General features: G+C 40.0%; 1 protein-coding gene across 3 annotated transcripts in view; it reads right to left on the bottom strand.

Annotated features, from left to right (window-relative positions):
• LOC136877173 (esterase FE4) overlaps positions 1 to 12,435 on the bottom strand; it is a 101,982-nt gene that overhangs the window by 23,532 nt on the left and 66,015 nt on the right. For 2 of the 3 annotated variants that reach the window (XM_068228603.1, XM_068228605.1), the window contains 2 exons: positions 5,496 to 5,681; positions 847 to 1,049 (listed from right to left, as the gene is read on the bottom strand). In XM_068228603.1, coding sequence (XP_068084704.1) covers positions 847 to 1,049; positions 5,496 to 5,681 — 389 coding nt within the window. The remainder of the gene's footprint in view (positions 1 to 846; positions 1,050 to 5,495; positions 5,682 to 12,435) is intronic. The other variant, XM_068228604.1, reaches the window with a different exon arrangement.

Here is a 12,435-nt window from a genome sequence, read left to right as displayed (position 1 = left end):
TTGCTCAACTATTGTAAGTTCATAAGAATTAATCACTTTGGAAAGTAACATCCGTCTCGGTTTTCCGCATATTTCCAGTGCAGCAGAAAGGTTTCTTCCAGCATCAAAAACTATTTGTACCACCGTAGTGTGTTCTTACTATGCGTGCATCTTCGTTACGTTACTGTTGTAGGACGACATCTTACGAGAGAACCATCGCTTCCATACCCGACGGAGATATTCTGGAAACATATTCTTCTACACTAATAAGGCAATGTTTCTTGATACATCTAAAAACAGGACATAATTACGTAGTTACGAATATGTATTACAGGTTTAAAATCTGTAGGTGGGGACAGAATTCGAACCCGCCGCCCTAACCATTGTACACAAAGCACAGTTGGGAGAGATATCTGTTTCATATCTGACCAGACGTATTATTATTATTATTATTATTATTATTATTATTATTATTATTATTATTATTATTATTACTACTATATTACGGAATGTTTAATTCGTATTAATAGTATACGGATTAACAATGTTAAGCATGCGTCGGTTAGATCGATGTAACAATCAAAGCGAAATGTTACTACACTAAATGCACTTGCCTCAGAAGCGGTGACAGTGTTATTAAAACCAGAAAGCTACTTTTAAATACAAGAAACGGAAGAAAGAAGCCCTACTTAATATAATGGTAAAGTAGTAGAGGTCTTATACCAGTGGCCTTGCAATCCCTTATTGTGTCATTTGGGTTGCCTATTCGATAAAAGTGGACGGCGATTCGGGGCATTTTTTATAAACGGAGAGTACAAACCAACAAGGTTACCCGACACGATGCATAAGACAATTATAATAACTCACCTCCTGGGTTAACGCATGCTCGTTCGCAGCCTTGACGAGGGTCTTGTCGTCCACACTCCTTAAGAATTCAACCAGATCCGTCGGCAGTTTACCAGTGAAGCCTAGTGCCTTACCCAGGCGAAACGCCTTTTCTGGACACTCAGTGTCAATAACTCGACGAAATGTGGCCGCTCCACTCTGTGCTATCACGCGATGGAACAATCCTGTAGTTATGAAAGAAGTAGAAGACAATATAATTTAGATTGAGCGCTAATTTCAAGAGAAAACGTAAATATGCACTAGATGAAAATGTGAACATGAAAAATGGCTTATTTTGATCTTGATGTTCTGAGATCTAAATTTATCAATGAATGAAATCCTTTTCTCTAACCATTTCGTGAAATTTAGTGAACATCAGAGAGGGTTCACGAGTCACCATTATTTTAAGATAGGAGTTCCCCAGTTGGTTCCAAGCCGGAACTTCCGAAACTCAGGTCTGTTCCCGTTAATTTTGGGTCTTAAATTTAACATTACTCCATTTGTTTCCTATAACTTTTGGGTCTTGAATTGTAGTTATTATAATTCAATGATGATAATCATATTAGATGGTAGTGATATCCGATGCCTTGGCTGAATAGTCAGCATTGAGATCTTCCGTTCTTAGTGTCCCAGGTTCGATTCCCGGGCGTGCCGGGAATTTTAATTGCATCTGGTTAATTGCATCTAGCTCGGGGACTGGGTGCTTGCGTTTGTCCCAACACTTTCCTCTTCATATTCCTACAACACACCACACAAGCACGCAAGAGTCAATACATCCCCCCACATAGGGTTGGCGTCAGGAAGGGCTCCGGCCGTAAAACAGGGCCAAATCACATTTACGACACAATTGGCACTCGTAAATCCACAGGTGTTGGAAAAGAGGTAGAAGAAGATTAGCTGGTAGTGATATTTCCCTATATTTTTGGCAGATTCAGGAACAGAGCTAGTTCAAATTTATAATATAATCGATCTACTGCGTGGTTCTACGCTCCACACCCCAATATATTCCATTATATATATATATATAATCATAATCAGTGCGACACTTTCATCAAATTTAGATGCGAAAATAAAAGTAGGCTTAAAAATGTCTAGGATGAATAGATTGCAACACGTCTATTTTACATTTTTGCCAACTTCGACTTAAACATCATTTCTGACTTTAATTTATTTATTTTACCGCGAAACTGGTCAATTAATGTTGATACAGTATAACAACAATTTGTAACCATGCCTACAGCAGCATCAGTAGACTGTCCTCAGTCTGTCAAAATAGAAAGGAAAATGTTGTTAATGGGGAACCAATTCCTGTACTGACCCTTCAACAGTTTGGAAACCGACTCGATTACTTCCTCTAAAATGGGTGGGAACCAACTAACAGATTTGTAAACCAACTCCACTATATTTAAGATCCATCGTTCAGCACGTCAAAGCAGAAAATTGTAATATAATACTTTTCTTTCTGGACATACGTAAAGCTTCCGTGAATATTGGCCACTTACATCTAAAGCATACACTTACTGCCTCTAAATTGACTTCTCAGTTGAGAGGAAATACTTTGCCAACTGCAGGAACATAGTTTATCCAAGTTTCATTTGAATCTGAGAAAGACAAGACATATTGCTTTGCGTCGAGAAGTCATCCAAGAATTCCCCACAATCGACTAATGTACAGTATACAACATAATTTCCGAGAACTGAGAGAAATGGAGTTATTATGGTTAGTGGAATAATACGACATAAAACTACTACTAAATGTTGTCATTCCTCTTAGACAGTGACGCCGTCTCTCAGGCCAGGAGATTTGTATCGGAGAAGGAGATGTCCGGAGAAAGTGAGAGGCCATGGCCTATACTAAGAACTGTCGCCTTAGTGCAGGAGAATGGAAAACCATGGGAAACCATTCTCAGGACAGCCGACGGTGGGGACCAGTCCCTCTCCGTCTCCCGAATACAGAGGCGTAGAGCCGTAGCCACCCCTCGTCTGCTCGGTTGGTCGATCTGAGTGCATCCGCTGACCCTACAGATAATCGTTGTCATGGTCAATGGAGTAACACTATTCGCAAGCCTTGGCTTCGCCGACGACACATTAATCATAGGCAGAAACAAGAAGACAGCTCTTGAACTTATACAACTAGCTAGTGAGATTTGAAGAACTATAGCTTAAGATCAACGCCAAAAAATAATTCATTATCACCATAAATAATAGGAAGCTAAATGGATATAATTTGTGCATACTGAATTGTTCAGGTAGAAGGAGCATTTTCGGTTCCGAATTCACTAAACGTTCTGGGCGTCAAATTCGCAGATGCTATGATATTCGACCCCAAGACATTCATATCACAACTGGAAGAGAAACCCAATTATCTGGCATTGTCTTCGTAGGTTCATTCAGATTAAAAGCGCACTGTTCTATTATTTCCAGTTTACCCGGATGCAATGTTCTATAGTGCTAAAGCATTCAAAGGCCCTGAACTCTTCCGATCAAATTGGGAAGCAGCCCTGCAACAAATCAACAGTTGCAGCATACTTCGCTGAGTAGCAGTCAGCAAATCGAAGCAAAAAGGAATCTGGAAGGAGAACACACAAAATGCAACGCTCAATATTGACAACCTTCCCGAGAGCGCCTCCAGCCTGCAGGCACAAAGTCTTTACAGCACGAAGAATGTCAGGAAATCCTTCAAGGGACAGGAATGTAACAACTAGTGTCAACTAAATCAAGAAGTATTTAATAATATTAATAACAATAATCTTATTGTTTCTACTCCCAATGAACCACTGTGACAGATTTTCGGAGGCATAATCAAGAATTCACTCCAGGTAACTGACAGGTAAGAGAACAAATCGGGATTACTTGTACTTACTTGTACTTGTATCGCACCCGTACGAGCTATTCCAGGCAGGACCAAGTGCGGAACTACTCCACGAGATGCGGTGAGATCAAATTATTGATTCACATCTCAAAACCCCCAACTTTAAAGTTAATATCTAAGGATCTCGAGACACCACAATATCCCATCATCTACGGCTGGCAAACTACGACGAAAGAGGTAGATAGTGCACGAAAATGTCGCCTGTCTTTCAACTAGCGGTTGAACGAGAAGAATCGATATGTTTTGACGACAAAAAAGGGTTCATTCTCGATCCAAATATCAAAATCAAGACCCATACAACCTCGTGAAGTGGATGAAGATAGGAAAGGCAAATGCGTGCCTACCATCACACATCGCATGGACATCGAGGTCAAACGACTAATGTGGGAGTGAGAGGAAACTTTCCAAACCGCTGATCACAACGATGGGACTCTTCGGTGTTCGGCATGAAACCATCACTAATCAGGGCATCCGCGCACCGAAGGCTTCAGTTTCCATCCCATGACATTGCCCCTTTTCCATAAGTAAAAAATCATCTGCTTTACTCATTTTAATCGTAAAACGTTAGCCGTACATACTCGCAACAAAATTACGTATTCTTTTTATTTTAGGAGCACTGTAAGAGGGCTTGACTGAGTTTTGACCTTTTTCCGCAACGCCGAGAATGAATAAATGAAAAAATAAATAAACGAAGCAGCAAAACTGATAACAGTGATAACATACTGGTGTTCAATAGCGTTCAGCTGCAGAGGACAAGAACAGGAAATATTGCGTTAAGTAAAACCCCATTTCTAAATAGCCTGCTAGTGGTGTAGTTAAGGTGGCTGGATGAGCAAACAACCTGTAGTCAGATAAAATTAAGTATATCAGATTTTCATGGAACTGTATGATTGTTTGGCCGGCCCCGTGGTGTAGGGGTAGCGTGCCTGCCTCTTACCCGGAGGCCCCGGGTTCGATTCCCGGCCAGGTCAGGGATTTTTACCTGGACGTGAGGGCTGGTTGGAGGTCCACTCAGCCTACGTGATTAGAACTGAGGAGCTATCTGACAGTGAGATAGCGGCCCCGGTCTAGAAAGCCAAGAATAACTGCCGAGAGGATTCGTCGTGCTGACCACACGACACCTCGTAATCTGCAGGCCCTCGGGCTGGGCAGCGGTCGCTTGGTAGGCCAAGGCCCTTCAAGGGCTGTAGTGCCATGGTGTGGGGGGGTATAATTGTTTGGTGTTTCCTCATAATAAATACATTTTCAGTATTCGGTTTGAAAAGTAGGTGATGTAAGGGCGTAAACTGATTAATGTTTTATGAAGAGCTATCGCCCTAATTCTGCAGACATTGTGCTGTCTGAGGAGCACCGTCGACTCTTTTTAACAGAAGGAATTTTGTCATAGTTACTTTACTGGAGTGCAGTTCTGTAACTTAATTTAAATCTACATCAGGAATATCCTCAGTAAGTGGGTCCTTCATCAAGACTGAAGATCTGTCAAGATGGCTCCTCAGTGAGTGTTGATGATTGCCGTTGGGATGCAGAAATGAGAAGAAATGGATGCTGTAGAACTGAAATTGATGAGGAGAGATCCCATCTGTTTTGAAGATGGCGGTGTGTGAATATGGAGAAATAAACCTGTCTTTTGGGTTTTCATGTTTGTCCTCTTTTCTCTGTTGCTCCGTCTTCTGACACTGACCTGTCGTTGTTTTTATACTGTTGTATATTTCTATTCATGTGCCTGTCTTAAATGACTCTTACATGTTACTTAAGCTTACCTTTAGACATGGGAGAAAACATATGGAAGTGCACAGAACTTCCTCCTGAACTCTCGCCGAAGATAGTGACATTATTCGGATCTCCACCAAATTTGGAGATGTTCTTCTGCACCCAGCGCAATGCTACCACCTGGTCCTTGAGTCCCATATTACCAGGAGCACACGGATCGTCCAAGCATAGAAATCCTAAAACATAATCATTATTGCATTCACCTATTAACCATAGAGAAATACATTGAATATTTCTTTAAATTAAATGGCAGTTTTATTTCTTTTCCAATAATAATAATAATAATAATAATAATAATAATAATAATAATAATAATAATAATAATAAGAGAAGAGGATCCTGAGAAATAACAACGTGAGACTTAAACTAAAGACCTATACACGCAAACAGTACAACCATAACTGACGAAGAATTGGCAGCCAGGTCAGGGAGAATGAAACATTTCTGGGAACAAAAGAAGAAACATCAACCAAATTTGTAACCAATATTCATAAGACTTGACTGTATATAGATTGATTTCAGTGCTCCAATGTGGGCGTAAAATAATAATAATAATAATAATAATAATAATAATAATAATAATAATGTTATTGGCTTTACGTCCCAGTAACTACTTTGACGGTTTTCGGAAATGCCGAGGTGCCTGAATTTAGTCACGCAGGAGTTATTTTACGTACCAGTAAATCTACTGACACGAGGCTGACGTATTTGAGCACCATCATATACCACCGGACTGAGCCAGGATGGAACCTGCCAAGTTGGGGTCAGAAAGCCAGCGCCTCAACCGTCTGAGCCACTCAACCCGGCCTCCTTTCCAATAAATTAACATCGTGATACTATTAGAGAGATACTAGTAATGCTTACGACAGATTTCAGCTTGGTTAGTGAAAGAACTACCAGCCCTTGGTCCTTGATACAATGAAGTCAGCTCATATAGACTATTACTCGCACACATTTTAGTGATAGATTTGTGTACGGGGGTGAAGAGAAAGGAGGGAACTCTCCCGCTTCCGGTAATACTGCCAACTGAATGGAAATGAAATCTGAATTCGATAATGCGGTCGATCGATATGAATTTTCTAAACCCTTATTATCTTAAGCCAACAACTGTGTCACACACACATTATATAACATTTCTCGATGTGAATCTTGTTGCTAGCATGAATTATATATATATTGCTATTTGTTTTACGTCGCACCGACACAGACAAGTCTTATTGCGAGGATGGGATAGGAAACGCCTAGGAATTGGAATGAAGCGGTCGTGGCCTTAATTAAGGTACAGCCCCGACATTTGCCTGGTGTGAAAATGGGAAACCACGGAAAACCATCTTCAGGGCTGCCGACAGTGGGGGTCGAACATGAATTATATAGTTTGGCTTTGCTGTGTGAACAACAACAGTACTAGTACATAAAGTGTACGCCAGAAGTCGGACAGAGATGCATAAGCTATTCATAGTTTGTGTTTCAAAGGTTGCCAATACGAATTTCGAAGATTGCCGATGTCGACCGATTCCCCTTAAAAGTGTGCGAGTAATACATAACATGTGAACGCGACTGAGTGCTCAATACGTCAACTGAATACATCCGTCCACATAGGGTTAGCGTCAGGAAAGGCATCCGGCCGCAAAACTGGGCTGAAGTATTCATTATTGCAAGTTTATTATTTTACAGTGTAATGCCTTGTGCGTAGATGAAGATGTGTATCGAGACAAACACAGACACCCAGACCCCGACCCAGAGGAATTAACTATGCATATTTAAAATCCCCACCCTGCCTAAAATCGAACCCGGGACATTTGAAACCGAAGCCAGTACGCTGACCACTCAGCCAAGGAGACGGACTTGTTGCTAACAGCATAAGAAATAAAAGCAACAAATATATTTTTTTTTTGTATTAGTATTAGTATTTATTTATGAACAAACAGGCTTTCCGCCCCATTACATGTTCACAAAGCAATAAGACACAATATTAATAATTATAATAAAAAAATAATAATAATAATAATAAAAATAATAATAAAATAATGATAATAATAATATAATACATAATAATATAATAATGATAATAGAGATAATAGGAATAAATAATAACAAAAATGATAACAATTCTGTAGCAGTCCTCGGCTCGAGGATCCAGCAAACTCATCACTTGTCCTTATGCCTACAGCAACTTTCGTCACATTCATTTTCCCTGACATACTCCCGATCAATACCAAAACATCGACAGTCAGCACTTACATTCTAACCAGCCATAACACAAACAAAAGTCCTCCACGTTCACAACAATAAATAACACAATCCTAACCCAGCAGAAAATCATAATAACTTACAATCAAATTTCAACACTGGTCTCCCTCCACACTTACCTTAAATACCACTTTTATTTCAATGCATTACTACCTCTCATGTTGCAACTTGACCATTATTTAGCCATGCTTGATCTCATTTTAAAACCCAAGCCATGCTCAGCATTACATTTGCTATCGCAACCACCACTCATTACGTGTCCTTGTGGATTCAGCACATACGTCATCTTCATTGTCCTCTAACTTACTCTCTGTCCAAACCATAACAACCAACATTCCGCAATTGCCCTTCAACCCATCATACACTACATTTACCAACCCGCACTTCTCTCCAACTCCAAAAGTTTCAGCAATAAATTAAACCATCTCATTACCAAACCATCTTCGCCTATACCAACACTTCTCCCACACCACATTTTGTTTCAATCGATAAATCTAAAATAATTCAGCAATAAATAAACCATCTACATACCAACTCCCGGCTTCAGATACCACCTCTTACCCACAATTTCCATTCCAGATCCACCTCATATACCTTCCACAATACACCACTAAATCTAAATTTACAACATCTCAGATTTACAAAATAACACCGCTTAACACTGCTTCTCACCATATTTCAACCATAGTCCTCAATAACTGCGACCATTTTATACCACCACTTCTCCAACACCTCATTTCAGCAATATGACACATCTTACCTTAATCGTATCTAGATACCAGGCCATCTTCACCTTAAAATACCAAACACTCATATACCATCTCTTCACCAACACCACATTCCAATCTCTACCATCCAAAACTCTTGTCCCTCTTAACACTCACTTAGTTAGCATTAAATAAACCTCCTACCAAACCAAAAGCTAATACAGCTACCCTTCAATACCAACACATCACTTCATATACCACCTCTCAATCTCATACCACACTATCATGCTATCCTCTCTCTTATATACATCAACAATAAATATACCACTTCACCATTGCCACATTTCAGCCTTCACAAATAATTACCATCATAACCTAATAAATTTACAGTGAATAACAATTACTGACATATCATAAAACTTACCAATCAGCGTCAACTCCAAATATCACAATAAATATATCACTCCACCCTTACCACGTCTCAGCCTTCACAAATTATTTACCATATTTCAGTCTTCACAAATAGTTACCATCATAACCTAATAAAATTACAATGAATAACAATTACTGACATATCATAAAACAAACAGACCATGCCATCCTGTCCTCTTACCCAACTCCCCTAACTAAATACTCAGTCCCTATATACACTAAACCATTAAAATTTTAACCTACTATCTCCTTCCCTTATACAGATAACTATTCTACCCCCCTATTCCCCTGCCCACCCTCTAACTCACTCTCCTTCATTTTACTCTCGCAGGCCTTTTTTGTCGCACAAAAATACCTGTTCAATTCACCCCCTTTTTCCCATTGTTTAAGAATCCATCTCAGTATTGCGTTCTCATCCCCTCTCCCCAGTATTTCCCGATGCTCGGCACTCAATAATCCATGTCTTAACCCCCTCGTTCCCTCACAGTCTCTTAGCAAGTGAAACTCATCATTCACATCTCCACAAAGTACACACCTTGTCTTATCCCTGCCCTGTAACCAGCCCTTATTCCTTGGCAGACCTAAAAGCCACCACATCATCCCATATCGATTTGACCTATCGACGTATCTAATATTCAACCCTGCTATCTCCTCTATTTTCGTCAAAACAATCAGCGAATTTCTTAGTCTGCTTTCCCCCAATAATTTCTGCCTATGGATATCCCTAATTCTCCTTTCCAGTATTTTCATCCCTCTCACTTCTGTCTTTGACCAAACCTCCCCCCACAGGTGCCCTAATCCTATCCTCTCTAAATATCCTTTTATTTTTTCTAACCATCCACCCTTATACATGCTCTTAAATTGCTGTACATATGCAGCCTGTAAAACTCTCCCACCTTCCTGTCTTTTTAAATTCATCCAATATCTAACTATTCTTTTCACACCCTCTGATTCCAAATCCTCCCCACACATTAATTCCGCCCCTACATTTGCTGTACACCTCGGTAAGCCCATCACTAACTTAGCAAAACTACTAACAATCTTTCTTAGTTCCTCTCTTTTTTCATCCAGCCCCCAAACTTCTGCTCCGTATAATACCCTCCCCACTATTACCGACCTGAATACGAGTCTCAGTGTTTTATAACTGATCCCCGGGAACTTGAGTAGCAAATTTCTGACTGAGGCTAAGGCTGCCAAGCCTCTATATTTCATTCTTTTGATCTGGTCACTCCAAGTTCCTTTATCATTAAAAATAACTCCTAGATATTCCAGCTTCCTTACCTGTTCCAATCTTTCTCCCTGTATTACCCAATTCCCTTCCATCTTTCTTCTTTGTTCACCTGTACTATCAATATTTTAGACTTATTTCCATTAATTTTCAATCCCCATTTCCTCGCAAATAGCATCACTGACTCTAAGGCCCTATTCATCGCCCCTGAAGTTAACGTCATCAATAACACATCATCCGCAAATATCAGTCCTGGCACTTCCAAACCATTAATTACCGGTACAGCCCAATTTCCTGCCCCAAACCCCTCTAAAATATCGTTTATAAATAAAATAAACAGTATGGGCGATAACTTGCAACCTTGTTTTAAACCCACCTTGGACTCTAATGGTCCACTCATTCTCCCTTCTCCCAATTTTACACAAAACCTGACGTCCCTGTATATTCCTTCCACTGCCCTCAACATCTTCTCCGAAATCCCTAGCCTACCTAATTTCTCTCGTAGGGCCTCTCTATTTACCTTATCAAAAGCTTTCTCAAAATCTATTGCTGCTACATAAACCGTACTTCTATTCATATTCTTATACTTTTCTAAAATAGTCTTTACTATCATTATATTATCCACTGTTCTTTTCTTTTTCCTAAATCCCCCTTGGTAATCTGTCAAAATTCCATTTTCTTCCGCCCACCCACTTATTCTGTTCGCTAGCACCCCAGTATATATTTTACTCAGAGAATCCAACAGAGATATACCCCTATAACTGTTCACATCGTTCCTACTACCCTTTCCCTTGTATATAGGGCATATAATTCCTGTTTCCCATTCCCTAGGGTAATTTCCTCCCTCGAATATCCTATTGAATAGTTTCACCATGCCCTCTATCATTATCTCATTTTTACTAATTTCCTTCCAAAACTTATTATTTATACCATTACACCCCCCGGCCGACTTCGCTCTGGCTCTGCTTATCACTCCCCGGATTTCCTCTCTTGTGATTTCTTTATCCAAGTCATAAATTGCCACTCCCCTATTACTCCAAATTACTTCTTCTCCCGAACCTCTCCATCTATCACCCCCCTTTTTTCCTAGTAATTCCTCGAAGTGCCTGACCCATTGCACTTCCTCAATACTCGTTCTCTCCATATTCCTTCCACCCTTAATAATTCTATTAATCTTATCCCAGACTCTCTCAAAATTGTTAGTCTTGCAGTCATTATTTATGGCTTCCATTTGTTCCTCTAACCACGTCTTTTTTGTCTCAGAAATTTTCTTTTTATACTCCTTCCTCAATCTACAGAAAAACTCCCTTTCTTGGCTTCCACCTTTCCTTCTATATTCTCCTAAAGCGTCCATCACCCTCCTCCGCAATCCTTCACACTCCCTATTAAACCATTCTTCTCCCTCTTTCTTATTTCCTTTTCTGGCTTTCACCTTCTGCGCTATCATCTTTATTGGATGTAGCAACAATTCCAAGGCTTTATCAGTATCATTCTCTTCTAACGCCCCTTCCCACCCATATTTCAGAAGATGTAACTCCTCCTTTACTACCCTATTCCAATCCCGGCCCACCTTCTCTGTCCATTTGTACTTATTATAACCCCTCCCTCGTTTATCCTTTGTCTCATTTTCCTTCATTGTACGCTTCTCTACCTCTCTTTTCAGCATAACCCTCACCGGGAAATGGTGTGACTCAATCCAATCTCCTATTTCCATACTTACAACTTCCTCAATCATCCCTTCCGAGCTCAGAACCATATCTATCACACTACCCCCTTTCTCCGTAACATATGTCAATTTCCCCGTCCTGTCACCCTCTATCCACCCATTCAGAATATACAAGTTTCCCACAGCACACATCTCTAGGAGCTTCTCTCCATAACTATTTGTAATTTTGTCCTCACTCCTTCTGCTTTCTAACAAACACATTCCATCCTCCCTACTATAAATTGGGCTCTGTTCTCCTATTCTCGCGTTCCAATCCCCAAATAACAACATATCCTCCTCCCCTGGATACATTCCCCTTATCCTACCAATATCCACCAATAACTCTTCAAAAAAATATTTATTTGCATATTCTGAATTACTAGGATGGCAGTAAACAAAAGCTAGATTTATTTTCTTCCTCCGTCCCTCTCTCTCTCCCAAATTCAATCTCAGCCATATGGTTTCCATCATATCGGTCTCTATATCCTCTACTCTTTCACTAATTTCTTCCCTAATTAGAACTATCATCCCTCCTGGTGCTCGTCCCTTATTCCTCTCTTTTCTTCTATATTTATATTTTATCTCAAACCCCTTCCATGCAATCTCCC

The sequence above is a fragment of the Anabrus simplex genome, chromosome 7 (genome assembly GCF_040414725.1).
Source record: "Anabrus simplex isolate iqAnaSimp1 chromosome 7, ASM4041472v1, whole genome shotgun sequence".
NCBI lineage: Eukaryota > Metazoa > Arthropoda > Insecta > Orthoptera > Tettigoniidae > Anabrus > Anabrus simplex.
Note: the sequence above shows the minus strand (reverse complement) of the source record. Positions and strands in the feature narration are given on the sequence as shown.